At 31.9% G+C, this 27,874-nt stretch overlaps 3 protein-coding genes across 5 annotated transcripts; 2 read left to right on the top strand and 1 right to left on the bottom strand.

The window, feature by feature from the left end:
* The first annotated feature begins 7,592 nt into the window (after positions 1-7,592).
* Positions 7,593-15,620, top strand: LOC103484931 (MADS-box protein SVP-like). Of its 3 annotated transcripts, none has more exons than XM_051088833.1 (10): positions 7,770-8,045; positions 8,161-8,369; positions 8,941-9,019; positions 9,862-9,926; positions 11,188-11,287; positions 11,363-11,404; positions 11,713-11,754; positions 11,837-11,994; positions 12,100-12,147; positions 15,381-15,620. In XM_051088833.1, exons 2-9 carry the CDS (start codon positions 8,188-8,190, stop codon positions 12,116-12,118), a joined length of 687 nt encoding a protein of 228 aa, XP_050944790.1. In that variant the 5' UTR covers positions 7,770-8,045; positions 8,161-8,187; the 3' UTR covers positions 12,119-12,147; positions 15,381-15,620. The 3 variants fall into 3 exon arrangements, with proteins under 3 accessions (XP_008440540.1, XP_050944790.1, XP_050944789.1); XM_051088832.1 differs by lacking the exon at positions 15,381-15,620 and adding an exon at positions 12,285-12,365; XM_008442318.3 differs by lacking the exons at positions 7,770-8,045; positions 15,381-15,620 and adding an exon at positions 7,593-7,740 and having other exon boundaries at positions 12,100-12,283.
* A 2,737-nt stretch (positions 15,621-18,357) lies between these two features.
* On the top strand, positions 18,358-22,821 carry LOC103484932 (O-fucosyltransferase 39). The gene is made up of 10 exons (XM_008442320.3): positions 18,358-18,848; positions 19,482-19,544; positions 19,650-19,731; positions 19,868-19,938; positions 20,049-20,137; positions 20,251-20,454; positions 20,842-21,109; positions 21,574-21,801; positions 21,920-22,117; positions 22,255-22,821. Exons 1-10 carry the CDS (start codon positions 18,720-18,722, stop codon positions 22,462-22,464), a joined length of 1,542 nt encoding a protein of 513 aa, XP_008440542.1. The 5' UTR covers positions 18,358-18,719; the 3' UTR covers positions 22,465-22,821.
* Positions 22,822-22,920: 99 nt separating this feature from the next.
* On the bottom strand, positions 22,921-27,460 carry LOC103484933 (uncharacterized protein At4g38062). Its single transcript, XM_008442321.2, has 2 exons — positions 27,323-27,460; positions 22,921-26,237 (listed from the first exon to the last, which is right to left on the bottom strand). Exons 1-2 carry the CDS (start codon positions 27,327-27,329, stop codon positions 23,164-23,166), a joined length of 3,081 nt encoding a protein of 1,026 aa, XP_008440543.1. The 5' UTR covers positions 27,330-27,460; the 3' UTR covers positions 22,921-23,163.
* Positions 27,461-27,874: the final 414 nt, after the last annotated feature.

The raw sequence follows: 27,874 nt of genomic DNA, 5'->3' as shown, positions 1-27,874 counted from the left end.
TGAGATCCAACTCTTCCCCAAGTTAGGCAGGAAATCGAGTAAGGTTGTGTGCTACAATGTTTCTTAGACTATAACAAAATGAGAAATTCCTCGAAAGCTTGCCGATATTAAAATAAGTAAGCATACTTTCAATAGGTGATCAATTTGTTTTCGGGGGAGAAACAGTCTCGAGGATAACTAAAAAAAACACGTGCGCCAAACCAAAGACAACAAAACATAATACGTACCAGCAACATGCCAAACTATGTGAAAATTTGAACGGGAAGAAAAGAAAAATGAAGTCCGACTATCACGTCTCTTAAAACTTGCTATGAAATACTTCAAAAGCCTTAAAATTTTACACATCAAATATAGGTTAAAGTACAATTTTAATCCATTAATTTAAATTTACGTGTCGTCTGTTTGGTATTGGACTTTACAAATGATTCGAGCCTCTAAACTTTCAGTAATAATCTTGACTTAATAGGCCTCTAAATTTTATAGGGTAACTTGTAGGTATTTCGTGTTTGAATTTGTGTCCAAATTCGCTCACAATAATTTTAAATTTTATATTTAACAGGCTATTTACCTATGATATATATGTGTGTATTTATTTTTATATTTACACAAGTGGAAACATTTGTGTGGTGTTACTAATTTATCTTCTGTACATTATTATTATGATATATAATTATTATCTGCGATGGTCTTCAGATCCAAATGGCTACACATTTTGCTGTGGCAATTGTCTGGGTTACGTATGTCTTTTTTAGGGTAAGTTTAAGATTTGCTGCTAAGAGAGAGGAAATGAACTATAACTAGAATTGGAACTTTCAATTAACTAACGTTGATTAAATCTCGAATTCAAAATTAAATGATATCTTAAAACCTTTTAATTAAAATTAAAATAGCTCGATAAGTTGCTGGAAATTAGATATCAACGATCCATTAAACTTTTTTTTTTCTATAAAGATTGTATGACTTACTGAATACCAATACCAAATATGTAAAATATGATCAATGAAGTGGCCTGCATAAATATTTTTTAAAAACAAATTAGGATAGAAAAATTAAACTTAACATATTAATTATCTATAATATATATGATAGTAACATGACTGAACTGACGCCTATTATATATGATGTCAGAGACAAATTTAAACATTTTAAAAATTTTATAGATAAGAACATCGTGATAAATTTAATTGAAAAGTACTTTAGTCATTGCCATTATGCGTATTCCATTAAATTGTGGAGTGATAAATTTTGTTTTTTAATATTTTGATATTTTTTACGTAAAAAATTTAGTGTGTACAAATTAAACAATTTAAAATATTTTAATCCTCAGTTTAATTTAAATTAGCAGTGCTTAGTGCGATTTTGTTAATTTAAGAAAATTTAAATATAATTCGATTTTATTTATTTTTAATATATAAATGAGTATATAGTGGTTAAAAATGGTTGAATTCAGTTACAAAATTTCTTTAATCAGGTTGAACCAAAAATTTCTTTAAATCAGGTTGAACCAAACTTTTCTGCTTCTTCAATTTAAGAAACGGATAGATTTTTCGTTTTGAATGGGCATCCATGTTAGTACCGGAGCATAACCTTACATCTTTCACTTCTTCTTCTATGCCAATTCTATTTTATTTTGTACGTGCTATCGTCTTCACGGGCTATCCTTTGTTTGTGAGGGAGAATGATTGATTGGAAACCTAACTATCTTGAAAAGAGTTTTCCAATTTGTTCGTTTGGTTTTTCACGAATCACAATCTCAAAATAGCAGTAATAACAATAATTATACAAAAGTTAATAATTAACATCTTTTATACATCAATGTTTTCAAATAATAAAACTAGTTTATTAATTTACAAATATCACACAACTAATTTATCATATACTCAAACATAGACGTGAATGAAATTCTACTACTTTTGTAAATATTTTTAAACATTCTTTATATTTAAAACAATATATATAATTATTATTCAAGGGAAGATATAGGAATTTGAATACATAAGAGAGCTATAGATATATTGAAAACCATAAAGGGCTTTTTATCCTCAAATTATGAATTAGCCCACTCCATGTTTAGCCCAAGGGTTATTATAACCCGAAAATTAAGATTACGACTAATACACTCGTTTTTCTATCTCTTCTGTCACTATTCTTCACTCCTTCACTTTATTCTCTGACACTATTTCTCACTCCCTCGTTTCTTCTTTTATCTTTGTTCCTCACTCTTTAAAGGATTATTATATATTTCACAAATTTTAATTACGCTACAAAAATAGTCATCTGATGAATTTTGTTAGGAAAAGTAAATTAGAAAACATGTACTTTGCAAAAATAACTTGGGTATATAGTTTGTAAGGAAAAACAAATTACGAAAAGTATATTTACAAAAATAACGAAAAAAAAACTACTTAGGAAAAATATCTTAGAAAATTTTCTTTGCAAAATTTTATAAAATTGTGTTAAATAGTTAATGCCTAAATATAATATGAAAAATCGATTGTGTTAAACTTAGGAAGAATAGTAATTCATAATTTTATCAATTTATTTCAAGTTTTCAAAAATAAAAAATAAAAAATTAAACAATTAACAACTTATGACAATGTTTGCTATAGAAATAAATAAACATAATAAAAATAAATATTGATAAAATGAAACTATATTTGTACCTTCGTTGAATCAATTTTTTTTTAGCTTTTGTTTATAAATAACTCAAATGAATAATTTTAAGAAAAATACGATTATATTTTTTTCATTAAAAATCTATTTTATGAAAAGATTTAACATAAAACAAAATTTGAATAATCAACTTTGTATCATAAATTCGAAGAAGAAAAGATAGGCATCATAATGCATTTTTTTAAGAAGGCAATATACGTTATAAAAAGAATGATAATATGATAAAAAGGTAAAAGATAATAAATTTCTATAATACTTAGAAAAAAATAAAGAATCAAAGGTGGTATTGCAAATTCATCTAAAAAAAAAAACATGATGGTACGTACTGGTTCAAATCATTAAAAAAAAATTATATAATTTTTAAATTTTTTTACAAAATTAACAAACTTATAATCTCATTTAAAAATTATTTTTGGAAAAAAACACAAAGCAATGAAAAACACTAGTAATTAAATAATGAAAACGAATAATTAGTAATTAGTAATTAAACCCTCTTAAATTTATTTTTATGATGTGTAATTAATGACTTACCAAAGATGTAATCGAATAAATAAACATCACAAGATTTAATAAAACTAGTGGAAGAAAGATATGTATTTAATGTACCATGTATTATGTATGGCAAAAAAAAAATGAAAAAACAAGTTTAATACTAAATTTATTAAATGAACATTATAGTTATCAATATTTAACAAAATCAAATCGAAGAAAAATATGTATTTCATGTATAGGCAAAAAAAAAAAAAAAAAAAAAAGAAAGAAAGTAAAACACTCACATTATAATGGTCTTTACCTAGACAACCTCGTAATAATATAAACTATAACGGTGTGTTTGGGGTGGAGTTTTAAGGAGAAAAGAATTAGGAAATTGGGCCAAATCGTGTTTGACCCAAGGAATAGGATAAATAATTGTAATCACTAAATAACTATATCTTATTTTATCTTTACTTTCTTACAATCCTACGTTACCCTATCCAAATAACCCAACCTAAATTCTATTATTATTTTTTAAATTAACGCAATCATAATCTTTCATCCAAACACGTATTATTATAATACTATTATCATAATCCCTCCCCAAACACATATTATTGTAGTATTACTTTTTATATTATTTTTCCAAATACATATTATCATAACGTTAGAATTATCATATCTTTTTTCCTAACTTTTTCTGTCCCATAGATGCACCCTAACAGTTTGCATATATACCAAATACAAATTATTATAATTTTCAGACAGTTATTATATCTAAATTATTGTAAATCACTCGTCACTTTGAACGCACCCTGAATAGCAGCGGAGGAGAAGGGAAAACGAGGGTGGGAGTGGGAGTGGGAGAGGCCCGGTAGGGAAAGCAAAAGCTGAGAGTAACAGTAGAGAGAGCCGTGCGTGTCGTTCAATGGGGCGCGTCATTGATGACTGGCGAGTGAGGTTAGAACTTAGGATAGAAAAGGAGGGAAATAGGGCGTGGGTATCCAAGCCTAAACAGTTGTATAGATTCTCAATTACGGACATTTCAGTAAGATATACGGCCGTAGCCATCACAGGGAATGGTCCTCCCTGACAGACTCCGCTATTTCCCGTAAAACAATAATAATAAATCAAATCAAATAACTTTGTGTCCATATTTAATTTGTACCCATGCCCCTTTACTTCCGTCCATTCCTTTTTCTGCCCTTAACACTTGTTTTTGTTACATTTTGCCCACTAATATAAATTAGCCCATTATTAACTTTCTATAAATGGATATTCGTATTCTTATCCACAATTTCATTTCTTTCTTCTTTTAACAGTTAATTTTTTAATTGTCTAAAATCAGTTTAGAAGTGATAAATAATGATTTATTTATAACTTCCCAACATATGCCAACAAATATTATCAAATCTTGTGTTCTAATTAAAATACTTTAAATCTAATCTGAAATTAGTGTTGAATGTTAGATAATTTATTATTATATAAACTATGAAACAATATAAATTAAATTGTTTGAGAAAAATGTAAAAGTCCATATTAATTTTTTTTCAAAGGAAATAGTTATTAAAATGTCAAAAACATTTAAATGTTAGTGAATTTATATATTAAGTTGATGTATAATTTATATGACATTAAAAAAGTTTGACTATGTATTTTTAGATATTTCCATGGAATTTCATAAAAAAACAATATTGTTATCTAAGAATGTAAGACATCAACATTTCTTCACACAAGCAATTCAAATCATCTAAATATTTCAATTATGACTCCCAAACAATAAAAAAAAAAAAAAAAACCATTTGATTTTGTAATTTTTCAATCACAAATAAATGCTTGATTTATTTTATATAATTGACTGCTAAAAGTGAAGATCTCTACAAACACAATTTTATGATTTAATTGACATGTATTCATTATATGAAAATTGAAGTTTTTCAAATTTCATACACCTACTTCTTATATCAACAGGAAAGGAAAAGGCATTAATGTGTTATACCTTGATTTTACTTTTTTTTTGTCTTGACGCTTAGTTAAATAATATTATCAATTATTCGTTAAATTATAGGTCGTCGCTTTTCTTTTTTATTCTCTTACTGATCTAATATGTTTAATTAATTATCATCGTATGTTAGTATTATTATTATTTGTTAGAGTTACGGATATAATTTATCATTAATTAATATACAGAATCTCTTGTGGGTTGAGAAGTTTGAATCAATCAATTATAGTTCCTCCTATGATGGATATTTTAATTATAATTTTTAAACATTATTGTAGCATGTAGGTACTATTGTACTTGAATTTGGTCCACTCCTACTTATTCAGTTTTGATTTTAATGTGATCCAAGAAGGAAACAACGACTAGCTAGTATAGAGCTACATAATAGATGTAACATAGAATTTGATAAATTCAATTTAAATTTAGAATAGAGTATAGTGAATGGAACGTGAAGAAGTTGTTTTGTTTTCACTTCTTTTTTCCCAGGACAGATGCGATGGAGAGATTGACGTTAAGGCCCACAGATTTCAAATTGAAATGACACAATATATAATGGAGAGGGATGCCACTTGCAAATTTGCAACGATGCAAAAAAAAAAAAAAGTCCAACTAATTGGAAACGTAACAATATTGTGCTGTTTGCATATATAACGATTCAAACCAATCTTCACTCCATTACCTAATTTAAACACGTTGAGGTGAGTTGTTTTCTTACTCTAGCACTGATCAACACACCTACCGGTTTAAAATGGTCGAATTAAAACAGACGCATGTCACTAAGGAGTCGTTTGAATTGTAGCTGTTGTTTTATAAATATAAGAAATAATTAATTCATGTGTTTTATAAACACTCGAAATGGTTTCAAAACGAATTATTTTCCAATTCTCTAAACTTGGATTCCAAACACACATTTACTATATTATTAAAAATTAAAAAAAAAATAGTTACGAATATAACAATTATATTCAAAATACTAATATATATATAGTAACATTATATAAAAACTGTAAATATAACAAAATCTATCGTAATATATCGATAATACAAATTTATCACTAATACACCATAAATACAAATATTTGCAGATAATCGACATACGATAAGAATCAACCAGCAATAGAAGTTTATCATAGATATAATTTGTTATATTTACAATATTTTTAAACTATTTTTATACACTAAGTTATTATATTTAAAATCTGTATCCATTATAATTATAAAAAGAATATGAATCATCTCCCTTCTCACTAAAATGGAAATTCTCTTATGAGTAATGTTTTTTTCTAAAAGAAAAAAAGAAGTTAAGCAAAGTAATGTTTTTTTCTTGTCGATCAATAATTGTTTTGGATAATTTCTTTTAAAGATTGGGAATAGCATTGACACGTTCCCATCAACACAATATAATAAAAATGGGTAGGCAATAGGCATATAATAAAAAGGGGTATGCAAGTAATATTATATTCCGTTTTCTACAAGTACAATAATTTAATTACTTCAAAAGTTTCACATCTCTCACAAATTTACTCTAGGAAGTTTATTATATCCTACACTTCGATATTTACTGTTTACTATTTATTGTTATTTAATTATTTTTTTACAATATTTACTATTTTATTTTTTAAATTAAAATAATTTAGTATTATAATTTAATTTATATTTGAAACTACTATTATAGTACAATTATAATATTTTAGAAATGTAATAACAAATTTATTGTTTAAACGCCTCTTAAATTTAAAGATTACGAAAACAATAAATTATTATTGGACAATAAAAACCAACAAGAATATGTACTAAAATTGACCCAATTTCAAAATATGGGGTTTTTTTGTTTTGTTTTGTTTTTTTTTTAATTTTTATTGAAACCTTAAGAAATAGTCGTTAAAAGAACAATAATTTAACAATGCATCTAATAGTCGAGAAGATTCGTGACAGGTACATCCAATAATATGCCCTATGCTCTTTTACTTTCATGCATAGCATCTCTAATTCGCATCCATGAACTAGCACAATTATCATTTCCTGAAAAAGGACAATTAAACTAAGAAAATTCAATTGGGTTTGAATTCTTCGTACGGCTTTTGTAACAACAGAAGAAAAAACAAACAAAATCACGAGGGAAGAGGCCGGCTTAGCTTCCACTGTAGTCACCCATTTGCGATAATTAATCCCATTATTCTTATTATTAATATTTTGAAAATTTTAATTAATCACAAAAAAGCACTATTTTCTGTTTTATTATTTATGATTTGTTGTTCTTTTGACTATATAGAATTTATTAATTTGTATTATTGACTACTAAGTTTACTATTTCATCCTGAAATTAAATTTAAAACAATTTACCCGAAGTCCAAATAAAAATAATCTACAGTGTACAACTATAATAATTAACTTCTTCTTTTTTTCTCCCGAAGACTCCAATATTAAATTTTACCGTCTATCCTCAACCTTTTACGGCAAAGTTTAGATGATGAGTTGGATTTTTGCTTCTCCAGAAATGGAGACTTTCACTTGCTTTCAACTGTAGCCTCATTCTCTTTCCGCTACTCATTGGTGGCTTTCCATCTTTCTGAAAAAACCAACCCTAACCGGTAAGTCTATGCTTTAAATTCTACATTCATTTTCATTTCACTTCCAAACATCTTTCACGCATTTTCATTCTGCGCGGATTTTTCTTTTTCCCTTTTCTATGATCACATCCTTCTTCTTTTGGATCTGCGATTACGACTCCTTCTACCTTGTTCTTTCGGTCTCCAACAACTGATCCTTGCACAAATATGGCAATAATAATGTCGCTCTTCCATCTCTGCAACTCCGATTCCTGATATCCTCCTTGTTCTGTGCTCCTCTTTTATTTTTTTGCTATTTCTGGCTTGAATCATTCAATTGTTCACTGGTTAGTTTGGCTTTTTACTGTTTGTTTTCACGAAATTAGAAATTTCTCTGACCGGAACTGTTTTATCTGAACTTTTTCTTCTTCTCTCTCAATTTTCTCACTGTTTCTCTTTCAGAAAGCAAGACTAGTTATAGAGGTTGAAATGGCGAAAGAGAAAATCCAGATCAGGAAGATCGATAACGCCACGGCGAGGCAGGTCACTTTCTCCAAGCGTCGGAGGGGACTATTCAAGAAAGCCAAAGAGCTTTCCGTTTTATGCGATGCCGATGTTGCCCTCATTATCTTCTCCGCCACCGGAAAGCTGTTTGAGTACTCCAGCTCAAGGTTTCCTCTGCTTCCCTCTCTATTTTCTTTTTTATTGTAGAAACTATATTTTAATTTCTGAGTTCTTCTGCTTTTTCTGAACCTACTTTAATTCCATTTACGAAGGACACTGTGTTACTAAAAATGGCGAAAACCGTGACAGAAATTAAGAGTAGAGCGGAGAAAACATATGTATTTTGGTCACCAATCTTACGGAAAAAGATGAGAACAAATGAGAACATTCACTAATTCTCTAATGGATATAAGAGGAAATTCTTGGTAAGTAGTGCCTCATAAAATTTGTCATAAACAAGCGGAAAAGGCTAAATGAAAACTATAAATCATGTCTCGAGCCTCGCCCTCTCATCAACAACGAGGTTTATGGTAATAGTGATGACTCAACTTTTCAGTCACTTAATTCTAACTTATTGCGGTTATTATAATGATGCTATGGTTGACACCTAGCTGATTTTGTTGATTATCTCTAAATTTATGGATTGACGTGACGAACATGGATATTTGTTACTATTAATTTCTTGACGTGTAGTCATTTCATCCACTGATTATATTATCTGTATTTGTACTTCTGAAGCATGAAGGGAATCATAGAAAGACATAATTTGCACTCTAAGAACCTTCAGAAATTGGAACAACCATCCCTTGAATTACAGGTTTGGCGTTTATTTTCCGGACATTTCCTATACAAATGGTCATTTTTTTCCCTAACTGTTATAAAATGATACAAATAACATTATTGTTGAAGCCGAAACTTGGTTTATGAATTTGTCATTTTCAACGGGAAACAAAATTATTTGTTTTAGGAATACAAATTACTGTGGGAATCAGTGAAAGACAAAAGAAGAAAAAAACTACAGTTGTACATCAGTTGTATTTCTTCGGTACAACAAATGTGCAATTGGAGACTGAACCTCCACCACTCGAGTAAAGTCATGTCAATTGTTAATACTGGTATAGCACAACTGAAAATTGATTTTTATTGTATAAAATAGAAAGCATTTTAAATATTTTTTCAAATAAGAACGGTGCAAAATTACTTTTCTCATCCTGAAGTTCAGTTTATATTCTGTTAAACTAGTAGATTATGCATAGCAATACATTAGTTATCCTGTACGCTATTTTTTTGAACGCTCGTCTTCAGAATTTTAAATTTTTTTAAAAAAACTCAGCTTATATTGATATCACTTGTAACATTTTCATTTTCTATTTATTGAATTTCGAGTAACTACTTCGAATCTCTCAAGTCTGTATTTAGATTTCAGAAAGCATATGGTCAAGAGATGGGTGTAAAAGGTTTATATTTGAGTCAAGCTTATTTTTGTACACAATAAAATATTTCACTCGTCAATCGTCCTAAACGGACAAAAATCAATATTTTAAAAAATAGATCTTAGTTGATTATATATTTAACATAAGAACTTGTTTATTTCAGTCAGTATTGTGGTCACCTCTCATTAGTTTACTGAAGTATTGCTTACACTGTCGATGATTTCAGCTGGTTGAAAACAGCAATTACACCCGATTAAACAAGGAAATTGCTGAAAAAACTCATCAGCTAAGGTATCTATAGTTTTGCATCAGAAGTTATATTTTCTTTTCCTTTTGAATCTTAAACTCATCAGCAATTACTACAATAGAAAGAGGTGAATTTTGAATCTTACACTTAAAGGGAATAAATAGTCTTTTAGCATGCCTTGGGCTACACCCATTTTTTCACCCCACCCCACCCCACCCACACGCAGCAGGAAAATTTTAATGAAAAAGTTCAAAAGAAAAAGGAAAAGTTTGCATGTGGCAAACTATAGTTGAATGGGTTTAGCAAAGAAATTATGCTGTTTTTTTTAAAATAAAAAAATTGGGAGGGTTTTGACCAACTTGATCATCTTGTCATATTTCTCTGGTTTACACATTTATCGAGAAATTTTATCTTTACAATTCTATCATCCAAGCATAGATTTCTAACCATAAAAAAAATATAACCTATGACTTCATATCATCACTTAATGGACATCCTTGAAAATGTTCAATCATAAATTGTCAATTTGTCATGTGACAATTTTTTTTTCTTCGATATTAAAATATTTTATCTTATTATATTTGTAATGAGAGTGAGATATATTCAAGATGGTTGCATTCCAAATACATTAAGGATTAAACATTTCAAATCTAGTACTTAGAAGATGTACTTGAATAGTTGAAAAAATGATTTAATTTGATTCCTTCACCTGAATAAATAGTTTAATTAAGGACACTTTTCAATGTATCCACTTTTTTTAAAAGATAAAGAAAAAAGGAAGATTTATAGGCTGTGTGCGACTATTTTTATCGGTATTTAATTATTTGGCTTTGGATATTTTGGTTTCTAGATTTATTCTTTGTTTCTTTTTTCTACTTGATTTTGTAGTTAGGTTTGAGTGTTTTCATGACTAGGTATGGACACTCTTCTGTCTGTTGGTTTCGTGGTTAGGTTTGAGTGTTATTGTGACTAGGAGTACGTAGGGCATTTCTATGGCTACCATATTATCTTGTGGTCTTGTATTTCACACGATTATTAGTTTTGAGGAGATATTCATTATAACATTTGATGGAGTTTATTAATTCAAAAATCAAGACACGCTCACCTAAATAAAGGCTATAGATTGGTTTGGCCTTTTCTCTTGTACTTACTAGATGCACAAGGGAAATTGTAGATACTTATTGTCGCATTTCAGCGATCGACAGACTACAATAGCCTATTTTCAAACAACATTCTCACCCACATAGTACTACACGATAGATCAGAGCACTTACACGTACACGATTAAATTTGATGACAATTTAGGCAGATGAGGGGTGAGGAACTTCAAACATTGAATATAGAGGAATTGCAGCAGTTAGAGAAGTCACTGGAGTCTGGATTGAGCCGTGTGATGGAGAAAAAGGTATTTTCCCTTTCCTCGCTGCTGGTAAGAAAATCCCATTTTCTTCTCATATATGGTTCCGTTTTTATGTCCCAGGGTGAACGGATCATGAAAGAGATCACTGACCTTCAAAGAAAGGTTAATTTCCACCTTCAAATAACAAAAACTATTGCCAAAAGACCCGTATTAGGATAATTTAAGTACTTGATAATTATATCATGTATGCAATTTAGTTACATTCATGAATATATCTATAATGTTTATGTTTTTAAGCATGCGGTTTTTCAACGATGATACAAATTTTGTAATATTTATTCATATGATCGGATGTAAATAGCTTGTGCTATTACTCTCGTGAATACGAATGAATATGCTCCTTATTACTTAATTATCAAATGAGGTAAATGAATATTTATTACTAAATTTAAAGTTTTATATACATGCAGTCGGCCGAGTTGATGGATGAGAATAAGCGATTGAAGCAACAAGTAAGAAGCCTTTTCCACAGCTTACTAATATAAAATGTGTCCTTGAAATCCATTTGTAACTTACAGTCGTGGAGGTTTGCAGGCGGAGAAAATGAATGGCGTGAGGCACCTGGGCGTAGAGCCCGAGATTTTGGTCGTAGAAGATGGCCAGTCGTCGAACTCCGTCACTGAAGTTTGTGTCTCCAACTCCAATGGCCCGCCTCAAGATCTGGAAAGCTCAGACACATCTCTTAAATTAGGGTATCCTCATTGCATAAAAATTGATTTAAAATTATGTTCTAGTGACGTTCATTTAGACTGGCATAAGTTTTGTATGATCGAGTGAATCCAATTGTGTGAATGCAGGCTGCCGTATACCGGATGATGGTGATGATGGAACAAGAAGATGAACAGGTACTGTAGCTAGCAAAAAAGGTAGTGTGTAAAAATAATTATACTCTGAAATTCGGGTTAAGTTTGGTAATTGAAATCTAAATCTAACCCATGTCATCTTGATTATCCAATTCACATGACTCCGATTGATATCTCAGGGTTGCATTTTAAAGAATTCAATGTACCGTTTTAACGAATCAAATTAGAATGCAAGTGGGCTTTTGATAAAGCCTTGGTCACTACTATTGTATGTGCGAGTAGTCGTAGTTTTGGGGGCATGACTTATGGACGGCGGTTTTCCTGGTGACAACGCCCTTGTTTTGTTAAACAGGGTTTGAGTCTTTTAGTTTAAAGAAACGCAGGGTTCGAATCTTTTTAGGTCTAAGGTTTTATAGATGCAAGGATGTCTTTTTTTATTTTTTTCTTGTTTAAGTGCTCCCTTAAGGTTTAATAATAATTTTATTTATTTACTGTATTTTCATTATTTTAAAAGTTAAGTTAATTAAAGAGTTAATTAACCAATTGGTTCATGTCGACTATAATTTTGTATAGGCAAAAGAAGTTGATATGAACGAGTTGTTATTAATCTCCGAACGATGCTTATAATTAAAAAGCAAAACTTGAAATACAAGTGTATAAGATTAGTTAGTTAATATTTTAAATTTCTGTTCGGGGTGGAGTTTTAGGGGGAATAAAACTAGGAAATTGGATCAAATTGTGTTTGGCCAAGGATTATGATAAATGGGAATTAAGGTTATTTTAATCCTTAAATAACTCTTATCTTATCTTTTCTTTTACTTTCTTACGACCCTACATTACTCTAGTCAAATTCTATTATCATTTTTTAAATTCTATTAGCAAAGCCATGATATTTGGGGAGCTTGTCCTAATAAATGGCATTAGCTTAACCATGTCAATATAATCCTTAAGTGTCGAATAAAGATGTAGTAGCAGTTCATAGAGCAATATCATACCATTGTGAGGATGTTCAGGGAGCTTGTCGTCCTAACAGTATGAACTAATACAAAACTAATTTTTTCTCCAAACACGGTTTTTTTAAACAAATTATCAAAAATAGAAAATTTGAGTTATTTTTTTTATAAAATTGAGTATAAAGAATATTTTCTTGTGTGGAAATAGTATAACTTTTTTTCTTTGGAAAACCCTATTTCTTTTACTTATTTTCCTTTTAGTTTTCCATTTTACGATTGTATTTTTTTATATCGATCAATCATATTGACTTTGGTATGCTAACGTCTTAATGTGAGTGGTTTAAAATCATTTAAAGTTAGTGACATGTATTTATAAAGATCAAAACAATTATTTTTAAATAACTGCTGACTGTAGTGTGAAATTTAAGATAGAAGTCTCAAATCTTCAAAAGAAATTTGAAGTTAGTCATTGATAGACAATATTAATTGTTCTCTATCTAGTAATAGTGAAGAAACTTTTGTGATGTTTATGAATATTTTTAATAATTTTATCATTTAAAACAATTATTCCTAAAACTACAACTATTTAATTTGTATCTGTAGACAAATTGTACTGAGACAAAAATATTTAAGGGCTAGAAAAGAAATACAACCAGCTGGACTTGAGACTAAAATATAAGAACTTCAAGTCTTAAACAAGAATGGCCGAAGAACAATGAAAAGAAGATCAAGAAAATAAACGAGAGATAAGATGTTCTACATCGATTAGGTGTGAAGTAGATATTAGCGAGGATCTAAAAATAACAAACTTTAAATTTTGGAGATCAAAGTGTTTCAAATTTTGTTATTGTTATTGATTAAATAAAAAACTTTTAATTTACAATAATTAGATATGCTCCCATTGTTAACAATCAGTCTATTTCTGAGTATTGGGTTACTGATTTTGGAAGTTATCTTCGAAACTAGTTAAAAGAGAGAACGGCTTAAAATGCACAAATAATTGTCTCTCATTGTTTTAAATGTTTGTGTGGTTCCTCCAAAAAAAAAAAAATAATAATAAATACGAGTGTAATTCACTCTTTAATTTTTATAAATTTTTTTTTATTAAAAATTAACTTTGCTTTTCATTCTTGAGAAATAAATTTTGAATTAATTACAAATTTCGTTAGCTTTTAAAAGGGTTTAATTATTTCTATTTAATTGTCAACAAAATTTACATTGTCAACATCCCCTAATGGAGTTTAAAACATAAACAGAATTTGACACATGATGGATTATGTTTGCAGATAAATAAATATTATTTGTGATGTATTCAACTTGTAATGTTTAATGTTATATTCAAATTCCATGTAATTCATGCATCTATTAAATACATAATTAGGTTTTTATTATTTCTTTTTACATAAAATTGAACGTAAGAAAACACTGTCAAAATGAGGTAATAGGAAATCTTTAGTGTGAGTCTCTTACACTCCATGGATTTATTTTCTCAAACAAGAGGCTTAATAAATTTATGAGAAATAACACAAAGCAAAACCAACAAACTATTTTAAGATTTCAAATCTATTAAATGCAATCCAAATTTTATTAGTTTGTGTCAATTGATTGTTATTTATTTGTATATTATTAGTAATTATATGTGAAACATCATCAAATATTTGCTTTAATGCTAAGCATTTAATCGTTGAGGAAGAAGAAGAAGGAAAAGAACCCTAAGGGTGCGTTTGGAGGAGAGAAAGAGTTAGGGGGGAAAAGGATTATAATAATCCTAGGATTATGATAATCCTAGTATTATGATAATATGTGTTTGAGGGAAAAAATATAAAAGGTAGTATTATAATAGTATGTGTTTGAGGGAGAGATTATGATAGTAGTGTTATAGTAATATGTGTTTGGGGAAATGATTATGATTGTAGTAATTTAAAAAATAATAATAGAATTTAGATTGGGTTATTTAGGTAGGGTAATGTAGGGTTGTAAGAAAGTAAAAATAGGATAAGATAGGGTTATTTAGGGATTAGAATTATTTATCATATTCCTTGGGCCAAACACGGTTTGACCCAATTTCCTAATCCTTTTCCCTCTAAAACCCCACCCCAAACACACCCTAAGGATTCCTAGCGATTGATGAGAAACTCACGTCATTGTAATAATTAATGGCACTATGAAATGGGAATCTCAAATTAAAGTGAGGCTTTGTAATTGGGGCCTCGATCGTCAATTTAGTTATTCACTTCTTAACTTACTTTAATTTGCATGTGCACTTTATAATTTCTTGGATGCTTCAAAACTTTAATGCATTTGCACTCAACTCTTCTGCAGTTTTACGCAATGCTCAGCCAAACACGCGTTTCCAGATCTTTAATTTATTTTCTACCATCAAAGTTAAATCTGTTTATTAGTATTCTTCTTGCATTGTCTGCCTTTTTATTTATAATTAAATTGTAATTTGGTCCTCGTAGTTTAAATAAAATTGAATTCTTTTTCATATAATTTGACAGAATATTTTAGATTAAACTGCTTTTTAAGACTTCATTAAACAATAAAGATTATTAGGTTTCATCTAACATGGAAACTAAGTTATAACTTTTTAGAATAGAGTGAATAGATTATACTATTTTTCAATTATAAAGATCAAATTTGTAGCTTTAACAAGTTTGAGAAATTCTTATGAATGAAAAGAAAAATTAAACTTCAAATTCGTTATGTTTATATATCTTTAAGTAACATTTTCAAATATAACAAAATAATCCAAAATGTTTATAAAATATAGAAAACTTTTGTCGATAGAATACAAGAATGTCAACCATGTTTTAAAATTTTGTTCTATTTTGTATATTGACCGAAATTTTTGTTATATTTTGTAAATGTTTTTACCAATTTTGTTATTTACAATAATTCTTTTATGTTCATTAATTTTAGACAATGGCTAATAAAATAAGGGCAAATATCAATTTTAACCCTAAACTTTGAGATGTATAAATTTAAACATCAAATTAATAGTTATATCAAATTAGATTTTGAACTCTTATAGTGTATTAACTTAAACCCTCAGCTTTAATTAGAATATCCAAATGAAAGGTTTATTTTATTCTGGTCAAGCTACTTTGTCCCTCTCCCTCTGGTCAGGCTGCTCATGTAAATTAAAGGAAATGGAGTGAAAGGCCTTTCTATTTGGCAAAGAGATCTATCTCACGATCAAAGAAGACCTCTGCTTCAGGTTGCTGGGACTACTCGTAAGAAGTCTATTTCGGAAGTGGACTAGGTTGCTGGGACTACTTGTAAGAAGTCTATTTCGAAAGTGGACTAGGATGCTCTTTATTCGTCGAAATGATGGTATTGAATGAAAAGCCTTCGGGAATACTTCCTGCAATAAGAGCTACGATTAGATTTCCCAGCTTAAACAATAATCAAAGCTACTACTCGTAAACATGGTCGAGATAAAAGAACCTCCTTGGAAGAACAATGGTCACTGCCACTTTCGAGACTTCTGCAACCCACGGAGAATCATATTTGAATTGGTGACACAATGATTTTCAATCTCTTTTTCTTCTTTGGGGTTTTATTGTTCTTCTTTCACTCATTTATAATTTAATAGTCTAAAATGAAGTAAATATGAAAGTTGAAGGTAGATTTGATATGCTTATGAAAAATTTTGAGCTAAACCTGACATAGCTATTAATTTGGAGTTTAATACATTGAAACAATCCAAATTTCAAAATTTATAATCGATACAATTATTGATTTAGGTTTTAAATCGATATATAAGACCTACATAATTCCTACATAATTCAGGTTTAAACATATTTTTCTTAAAAATAAAAATGAATACAATTTCTCCGTATAAAATACTTACTATCAATAGAAGGAAAGCATATATTCACATTTTGATGTTTTGTTTTTTTCAAAAAATTAATTTCATTTTTTGTCGAATTAAGCTCTACTCTGCATCAAGTAATTTATATCTTACCATTTACTATTATTACTATTTAAAGAGAAAGAGACTGATATTTTAAGACTACACGATATGGTTTTTAAGAAATTTGGCTTAAGGTTTGGTGATCTTTCTAAATCATCCAATGACTTCGTATCTAAAATTAGAGGAAAAAACAATTTTTCTTATACAAAGTCACCATAAATTGTGAAAGCCTGAATGTGAAGTATTCTTTTTCAATACTCCTTTATATTGTACAAGTTAGATTCATTAAAAATGTCTTAAATTTCTTTGTACTATTGTCTCATATTTCGTATGTATATATATTTTTCTAAATATAATTATTTAAAATTTTTAGACGTATTTAAAATATCTCATCTTTTATATAAATAATACAACAACATATAAGAATCAAAATTTTATTATATTTTTTTATCGATGATAAGTCGAACTATGTTACGGTACTTTATTTTTAAATGGTAAAGTAATTACAATTTAAACTTTTTTCCAGGGATTTGTAATTGTACCTTAAAAAGTGAAAAGCTTAGCCAAAATATTGATAATAAAATTATCCTTTTTATTTTTTTTCCTGAAAGGAACTCTTACATATTTTATAGATTATAGTAAGATTATGACTATAACATACATGCATGCCACCTCCAAGTGACATGACATCATATATATATTGAAATGACATTTTTGGTAAAAGACAAAATCATCACATATATTTAGCAATAATGTAAATGGGTAATTGTAATGGAAAATATCATTAAAGCTTTAAAACATTGGGATGGGACAACGAACACAATGTCCCACTCCATCACATTCATAATAGTCATGGGATCCTATTCTGTATTTTCTTACTTGTTTTGTAAACTTTCCGTTTCATTGAGCGTTGGCACCGTCAGATTAGTTAGACTGATTTAAACTAATCAAAACATTCATAGAGTCAGAATTATTTGATAACCCATTTGATTTTTTGTTAATGAAAATGTTGTTTTGGTATCTATTTTACAAAAATCATGTTTTAAAGGTCCAAAAGAAGTTATTTTCTTTGAAGATTCAGTTGAAATTCTTGTAATATAGTTTTGGTAAAAACCATAATAGAAAACAAAATTGATATTAATCTAATCAACACACATTTCGAGATATAAAGCATTTAGATTTTCTTATAACAAATGGAACCGACAAGCAACCTCTTCGCCACATACTTCATTTACGAGTATCGTGTTAACGAAAATTCGTAGAAGGAGAATCGAAGTACAGAATGGAATGGAACTGTATGAATAATTGCAACCCATTTTTTTGAAAGCTAACTGTCGGTGGTCACTACTAGTAGCTATCGATCTAAATTGAATCCAATAAAGCAGAGGCCCGCAATGGTCAAATCTCTACTCCAAAACACGGCCTTCGTCCTTATGTAGTTAAAGTGGAAGCAAGGAACAGAGGCGAAAGTTATTTTCACTACGTGATTCTCTCTTTACTTTTTAATCGCTACCCACCTATAATTTGGTTGGACCCTCTCCGAAAGCGACACCCTTTCCCTCCAATCAATTCATCTGCGAGCTGTACAGATGTCCATGTGTGTGAATCAGATGCCTTTACTCTCATATTTGATATAACCCACTCTCACTGCAATAAACCTCCCATCTTCATCATTACAATCCCTTTCTGGCTTCTGGGTTTGGAGTTTCGCATTCGATTTGCAAAACCCATCTCCAAGATCCATGGTTATGGGACTCAGTTACCATTCCAACAGAGTTGGAGCTTTGGCTGGTGTTTTCGTCCTGCTTTTCCCTGTTTTCCTGCCGGGTTTGTTTAGCCCTTTTGGTCATGCTTCGCCTTCCACATTCTCGGTATCTTTTTCCCACTTTAATCTTCTTTCTTGTTTGTTTTGTTTCTTGATGCTTTTGAACTTTTGATCTTCTCGGCAGTGTTCTGTGAAATTATTTAGGAAAGAAATGTTGGTGTTTTGATTTTAGTTGACGGGTTGCTGTAAAGAGAAAAGTTTATCTTAGTGGAGAAGTGGGAAAATCTTTTCCTGAAATAGTTACGCCTTTCTTTTTCTTCCTTTTCCTGTGCAATTCTTTGGAAATGTAGAGACAAAATACTGTGGCTTTCTTCATTTATAGTATGTTTCGTATGATTTTTTATTAAGATTTTTGTAACAGAAAATAAAAATTGGAATGTTCGGTTCATAATTAGTTCAGTTTTAGGGGAATGGTGCTCCGTAGGGTCATTATTAGCTAGCTGTGGTTAAATATAACCTGATTGGTAAGGATTTGGGTAAGGGTTTGAAGGTATAGGAATCGTTATTTTTCATCTCTTGTTCAACTTTTCTTTAAACTGTAATTTTTCCCCCTCTAGTGGACGTATTATTCGTTATGGCTTTTGGGTTGTAAAATTAGACCGGTGGGTGCGCAATTATTAGGATTTTTTACGAGTTCTTAAGATTATGATTGATAATTTAATTGGGTAACCTCTTGTAGGAATGGAACACTCCAAAGCCCAGGCACCTGCGTCTGCTGAAAAGTGCTTTACAACGCCGAAGTGTGGGTAAAAGTTGATTTATTATATAATGGGAGTTGTTTTAGTTTCCAACTACATTTTTTTATGCATGAGAATCTCTTAGTGTTAAAATCCTATTTCTATGGCAGTCAAAACCAGATCAGTCTGATTTATGGGCTCCTTTAGCCGATGAAGGATGGAGGCCTTGTGTCGATTCATCAAAAGCTTCCTGTAAGTATTGAACCATGGAGCCGGAGGTCTCAGAAACGTCCCATGGTCAAATTTATCCAAACAAATAATATATCACGTACTAAATTACTAATCTTTTTCATGCCTGGTTTATGCCGTGGAACCATATGTTTTGCAGCTCTACCAGAGAAATCTGAAGGATATATCCAGGTGTTTCTAGATGGAGGGCTGAACCAGCAAAGAATGGGAGTATGTGTTGGATTATAACTTTAACATACTTTTTTGTCATTAAACATTTATGGGCACCAATTTCGTTGATGATGTAGTCTTTAACTTTAAGATACTTAATTCACATGCAGATATGTGATGCAGTTGCTGTTGCTAAGATTCTAAATGCAACCCTTGTGATTCCCCACCTTGAAGTTAATCCTGTCTGGAAAGATTCAAGGTACTTATATATTGAATATAATTTGTTTTGTGTGATATTGTTCTATTCTTATATATTTGAAAAATTATAATGAAGTTTCTTTTACCTTATCCTTTACTTTTTGGAATCTGCAGTTCTTTCGTCGATATATTTGACGTGGATCACTTTATTAACGTATTGAAGGATGACATTTCTATAGTTCAAGAGCTGCCAGCTGAATTTTCTTGGAGTACTAGGGAATATTATGCTACAGCCATTCGGGCTACTAGAGTCAAAACAGCGCCTGTTCATGCCTCGGCAAAGTGGTATCTGGAAAATGTTTTACCTGTATTACAGAGGTTGGTATTGAAGCCCTATCCGTTCTGACCTTGTAGGATTCCTAGGGTAGTTGCTTAGTTTCATATCTGCGTATGTACACTCTATCACTTATAAAAATAAAAGATGAAGCAGTAACAAAACTGTTTCATGAAATTGGAACATATAATAAATCAAGATTGATATGAATTGGGGGAGAAGATGCGTTGCCAAGGATTAGCTATACACTTTAGAAAGATTACGTTACTTGGTATGCCTTGTGCTTGGGTACATGGATATCTGAAAATTTGGATTTGGATTGAATGATTTAAAATCCTTCGATGTTTGCATGTGCTATGAAAATTACTTATTATTCTCCTTAATCTGTTACAGTCTTGGTTTTACATTATTTTTTTATATTAATGATTCAGCTACGGTATTGCTGCCATTGCACCCTTCTCACACCGTCTAGCTTTTGAGAACTTGCCTGATGAGATACAAAGGTTGCGCTGTAAGGTCAACTTTCAAGCATTAAATTTTGTTCCCCATATCCAAGAACTCGGAGACGCTCTCATCAATCGCCTGCGGTATCCTTTGAATAAGAAGGAACCAACGGAGGGTAACTACCTAAGTATGACCACTGATGCAAATGAACAACGTCCATTGAAGTTTGTTGTCCTACACCTTCGATTTGACAAGGTATAGCTACTCTTCCTTTGTAGGTGCTTAATTAGGTTGAAGTTCTGCAATGTTACTATCTATTGGACAATGCCTTTCTAAGTTAGCTTGCCAATATTATAGATCATTAATTAAAGTAATCCACCCATTGCATGCAAACAATTGAAGGCCTTATTGCTTAGATTTTATCTCATTAGTTCTTGGGGCTGACAAGCTTGTTCATGAGCTACCACCATTTTCTGCTCAAATAAGGAACGGGTCAAATTTAATTCCCCATTGCAACTTCAGCGATTTCAAGGTTTTTGCTTAACCGGTTCAGCCTAGGTTTTAAGCATTAAGAACTGGAATACTAGCCAATACGAATAGCCTTTATGAGATCAATGACTGGAACTTTGAATTGGGCAATCATATTTCTCCCTTCTTTTATTTACATTAATTTCACATGAAGTTTTACAGCTGCTGATTTTTTTATGTTCGACATGAAGGACATGGCAGCTCATTCAGCCTGCGATTTTGGTGGGGGAAAGGCCGAAAAACTTGCTTTGGCCAAATACCGTCAAGTGCTCTGGCAGGGAAGGGTCCTTAATTCTCAGTTCACAGATGAAGAGTTGCGGAGTCAGGGTCGTTGCCCTTTGACCCCTGAAGAGATTGGTTTGCTAATGGCTGCCTTGGGTTTTGACAACAATACCCGTCTATATTTGGCTTCCCACAAGGTAGTTCCTTCTTTATATACGAATAAAGCAACCAAGCATGCTTTGGATCTTTTGGTTTGAAAATGAAATTACTACCATTACTTGGAAGTTGAAACTCTAAAGTGCATGGTTCTTTCAGGTATATGGTGGGGAAGCTAGGATTTCGACTTTGCGGAGTCTTTTCCCATTAATGGAGGACAAGAAGAGTCTCACTTCTGGAAGTGAACTAGCCCAAATCAAAGGAAAGGCCTCTTTGCTCGCTGCGGTTGACTACTACGTAAGCATGCATAGTGACATTTTTATCTCAGCTTCTCCTGGAAATATGCATAATGCAATGGTAAGAGTAATGAACTTACTCAATTCATATTTTATCAAATCTTGATAAAGAAAAATCTGTGCTGTCTGTACGAACATTTCCTGCAAGTGATGTATTATTTATTATCATTCTTGTACTCTTTCTTCATATTTTTAAAGGTGGGGCATCGCACGTACGAGAACTTGAAGACCATAAGACCAAACATGGCATTATTGGGACAGCTTTTCATGAACAAAAGCATCATTTGGTCAGACTTTCAGCAGGCCACTGTAGAAGGCCACAAAAACAGACAAGGACAAATAAGGTTGAGAAAGCCAAAGCAATCAATATACACATATCCAGCTCCTGATTGTGTTTGCCACGCTTGAAATGCAGTTCTTATTGGATACCACTTTCTGTCACGAAACAGACCACGCTTAATGGTTCTGCAACTATCGTTTGTCGGCAGTAATCTGTTGAATAAAAATTAGATCTTCCTATTTGTTGGTCTGAATCATATGATGTTTTATGTAGAAACCAGTGCGATGTGAGGAAGAACTTTCGTAATTTGTAAAGATGTGAAAGGTCTACTGCGAAGGCTTATATTGTCTTCTGGGACCGATTTAGATTGATGCAGTTATGTAGTGTGCTAATATCCTCGGATTATTGACGAATTATCTTGATGTAACGAGTTATGTAAAGAATTGTTTGTAAGAAATACATCATTTTTGATGTAGTTTTTGTTTTTTTTGGTCTCCAAACTGGAAGAGTTATTAATTAAAACTTTTCTGCAAAACTGAGAAGAGAGAAAAAAACGAATCAGTGATCCACTAATAAGCAAATAATGGAGCATACAAGAAGAATGGTACATAGAGGAGGAAGAGAAACTTTGAACAAATTTGAACACTGGCTCCAAAGTAAATAAATTTGAGCCTGTGCTATAATCTCACTTTGGTCGTAGAAAACAATAAGAATCTCATTCTAAATTAAATTTAAAAAGGCCGGTGCTAGAATTGTACAGACCGAAGCAATTTTGAGTAGGGTTTTGAGCTGTATGGTTCATTGAGTCGTAGCTACTGGGGCTGCAGCTAACTGTTGAGCTCTCTAAAGGGCGATCTTGTATCAGCCGAGACGTCAAATCTTTTCATTGAAGGAGAATTCGCATTCTCTTTCAGTTCAATCCTTTGACATTCATTGCTACTAAAAGAGAGCATTATCTTCTCCAGAAGGCCCATCAATTCTCTGTCTGAATTCGAAAACTCGTTGATATGGTTGCCTATGCCTCCAATGATACCCATCAAGTCTTCCTTTTCTGTAGACAACTTCATCACATCTTCTATCAAATTGCTCTTCTCACTCTTTAGCTCATCGATAAATACGTCTGAAAATTTTAGCTTTGTTTTCAATTGATCAGTCAGTTTCTTCATTTCAGACTCTTTTGCATCCAGATCTGCTTCAATCTTCATTGCTTTCTCTTTTGCATGACCCAATGATACTTCCTGAAGCTCGAGCTTTTGCTGTATTATGCGGATATTATCCTCTAGTTCCAAAATCATCAGTTTCTTTTCTTCAGTTTCTAAAACAGCTAGAATCTCTGCAGCATTGATCTTCTCCCATGCCTGGTGGAGAAGATCAGTTTCTGTTTGCTTCTCATCAAGCTCTGATGAAAATGATATTAAAGAGCTATTAAATTTCTGTTCCAGTGAATGTACTAACTGCATGAGTTGATCGATTCTTCTGTTTTTCTTTTCTACCATTTGGATGAGTTTCTCCTTCTCATCCTCAAACAGACTCTCGGCACCGATATGAGATAGCAGAGCTACTTCAAGTTCTCGTCTCAGTGAATCTTGCTCCAGACACTCAACTTCATTTTGGAGTTGTTCTAACATCTCATCCTTCTCTCTTATAGTCTGAAGAAAGTCATCTCTCATCGACTCAAATGAAGTTGCCGACTCCATTCCTGATAAAGCAGTTGCCTCCAATTCTATTATTTCAAGCCCTTGCTCCAGCAGCATAACCTGTTGCGCGAGACTTTCAATGCTCTTGTCTTTCTCATCTAACTTTTGAACAAGGCTATAATTCTCTTGCTTAAGGTTCTCCCCAAAATGGACTTCTGCGAGAAGTGACGCCTCCAACTGTTTACGCATGCTATGATTTTCCTCAAGATCAAGTTTTAACTGTTCGGCTATAGATTTCCACATATGCATTTCAAAATCAATTTGATTTCCTTCACATATTTTATCATCCAGTTCAGCATTTGCTTCTTCTAAGGCATTGCATGCTTCTTGAAGTCTATCCATTGCATCATATTCTATTTGTGTCACTTGTTCTTCCAACAGAAGATAATCCCTGGAGGATTCTTCAAGTATTTCCATAGACTGATCAAGCTCTCTCAGCTTTGATTTGTATTTCTCTTCAATCAGCTCCATTGATTGAGCTCGAATATAGATAGATTCCTTTTCAGCAAGTTCAGCATTTGCCTTGCCCAAGGCAGTGCAGACTTCAAGTTTTTCTGCTGCATCATTTTTCATTTGCAGACATTGCTCCTCTAAGTGAAGCTGACACTTGGTTGATTCCTCAAGCATTTCTTTATAGCTGTCTATTTCCTTCTGCATTAGTTGAAGCTGCTCCTCAAAAAGATCCAAGGATTCTACTCTTTTCATTAAAGATGCAACCTTGTCATGTTCTTCTTCAATATCTTTGTGGGCCTTCACCAAAGCCGCATTCTGCACCTCCACCTGCTTCATCAATAAAGATATTTTCTCTTCTCTATCTTTGTCATGCATATAAACTTCAGCCATTTCTTTCGCCAGGTTAACTTGAGCCTCTGATATTCCCTGGTTTAACACTAGTAACATGGCAGAGAGTTCCTCATTTTGTAACTTCAACTGCAATGCTGAAGAATGATGACTTTCCAGCATTGCCTCAAGATCCTTTATTGTTGCTTCTCTTCTGCATAGCTCAGATTTGCAATCATTCATGTTACTTAAAACTTCTTCCATTTGAGATGTCCATTCAACTTCTTTAGCCCGTAGATTTGCTGTGCATTTACCATGGGAAGTTTCCAAGCTTTGCATCTTCTTTTGGAGTTCTCTGAAAGAAGGTGAACCCCCAGGTGCTTGAATTTGTTCTTCCTGAAGTTCTTTGATAGCTATCCGCAACTCCTGGTTTTCTTCCTCCAACTTACGTGTTTGGTACTCTCTTTCCTTCAGAAATGAATCTTTTGTTCCCAATGAACTTCTTAAAGTAGCAATTTCTTTATCCCTCTGAGCAGTTATCTCGCCCAGCTGCATTTTTGCACGTTCACACTCATCAAGAACACTATCGAAGCGCGTCTCAAAATCAGTAACTTGAATCTGTAAATATTTTCGTCGACTCTCTTCATGAGCGAGGGCTTGGTTGCACATTTCTAACTTATTACTAAGATCTTTTGAGATTAACATTTGAGAATTTAGCCTTGTCTGCAGTGAAGAGATCTCATCAAGCAGGGTACCTTTCTCCAGTTCCCAATCCTTTTTGTTCACCTTGAATTGTTCCCGAACCTTCTCAAGTGCCTCTTCCAGATGCTTAAATTGCTCAGCCTTCCATTTCAACTGATCTTTAACCTTTGCAATTTCGTCGTTTAAATCAGTTAGTATATCATCTCTTTCCCCCTGCTCCTTGTGTACCAGTCCATCTTCAGCTTCTGAACACTTTTTTTGCCAAAGCAATAGATTCTCTTTGAGGCCTTGAATTTCTTCTCTATATTCACATATTTTCTGCTCTTGATGCATGCATTTCTCATTCGTTTCATCCAAAGCCAATAGCAAACTTCTCTTTTCTTCTTCCAATTGTACAGACTTCTCATTGGCATCAGCTCGAAGCTTATCATTGGCAGAACCAAGATGCTTTACTATTGACTCTCTTTCAACCAAAGTTCGTTCGAGTTCCTCCAAACGTTTCTTCTCCATAGATAATTCTTCTGCCTTTTCATTTATCTCTTCAGCTTGCTTCTCAATTTTCAAATTTGCCTCCTGCAACTTAGCGAACTGCTCGCTGTTAACTCTCTTCAAATTCTCAGATAATTCTCCCTTTATCTTGCATTCTGCCCTAAGCTTCTCAATATCAGCTTTTGCTTCATCTAGTTCTTCAAGAATCCCATCCATATTCCTCAAATCTGAATCTGAATTTTGTTAACGATGAAGAACAGAGAAAGAGTAAGATAACTAAAATGAAATCTGAACGTTTGTATAAATCATAAAAATACTAAAGTCAAGGAAAATCTCAGACATAGCATTTTCATTAACTGGGAACATTCCAATTCCTTGTGGAACTTCAGAGACTATTACAACAATGTGAGGGAATTCCAAAAAGAAAAGGCTAAATGTCTGTGGATGTTATTCTGCGCATCTTCCAGGACTAATTAATTGCCAGATTCAGAAAAAGCGGGAAGGAATATACGGACACCACAAAAATTCCGATTGTTGCTTTGATATTTTCTTACAAATTCAGTTTTGTTCATTTCCTGTCATTTCTATTATTTATTTAAAATTCACGACCAATTTTCTCTGAAGCCATACAAAAGCGTTCCAAAAAACAATCTGATACCTTACCCACACCTTTCAATAAAAAGTTATGATAGACAACGTCAACTGAAAAGATATCTCTGGGATTCTAAAATATTAAGACAAGACCCTACATAATTTGGGAAAAATGGAAAAGCCAACATAAACGAAAAGACCCCAACTCAACCTCGATCTGTTCTCTAAGCACCATAGCTTTCAAAACATGATTGTTTAACAACTCCATTGAAATAAATTCCAAAAATACGCGGCATTTATAAGATTCGTCCCGAAATATAAACAAATCGTGAACACAATCATCGATAGTTTAATCAGAAAATATGAGATCGGAAAGCCTATTCCTCCTAGACCAAAGACCAGACACCGCTACAATCTCAAATCCAAACCAAATACAACCAAGTCGATTAGCGCTAAGTTTACTCAGATTGAAAATTCAAACCTTCATCTCCCGTTAGAACAGAAAATTATTCAGAAGGAAAAACTAATCCAATCTAATTTTTAACCCTAAAAATCTATAAAGGAGCGAAAAACAACGAGAACATATGAATAAATCATTTCAAAGCCATTTTTCATGTTCAACAGCACGATAAAGGGAAGAAACGAGGAACAACAACATTCCAATTATTCCACAAACGGTCAGCATTTCAAATTCTCATAGCCAGACGAGAAACCAAGCAGAACGTACCAGGCATGAAAATAAAATATCTGGCGCTGGATGTCGATTCAGCGCAAGAACCGTTGGAATTTCTGGTTGTTGTGAATGAACAGGAAGAATCAAGTCGGGAACGATGATAAGAAGAGAGAGAAATAAGGAAGAGAGAAAGTGGTCTCTCCAAGTAGCCGTTAAAAGAACCTTTTCCGGATTTAAAATAAAATGTACTGACGGTGATGGACGGCGAAGTACCGATCCGTATTAAACGACGTTAGTTAAAGACGTTGATGATGATGAAGGTATTAAACGCTGTCGTTAGGGTTCAAAAGAGACTAGCCGTTGCAAGGGTGTTAGATGAGATTGGGCCAGAAAACTGCAGATGAGTTCAGCCCAATTACATTTAATGCGATTTCTAACCCAACTTTCATTTTGGGCCGAGGCCCAAATATTTAAAGCTACATCAACTTTCCGGTTTAGGCTGTTTTTTTCGCAAACTTTTTTTAGAATGATTATCAATTGAAAACATACCAAAATCTATTAATGATATAATAGACTTTTATCGTTGATAGACTTCTATGATTTATA

The sequence above is a fragment of the Cucumis melo genome, chromosome 8 (genome assembly GCF_025177605.1).
Source record: "Cucumis melo cultivar AY chromosome 8, USDA_Cmelo_AY_1.0, whole genome shotgun sequence".
NCBI lineage: Eukaryota > Viridiplantae > Streptophyta > Magnoliopsida > Cucurbitales > Cucurbitaceae > Cucumis > Cucumis melo.
This window is presented reverse-complemented; position numbering and strand designations above follow the sequence as displayed.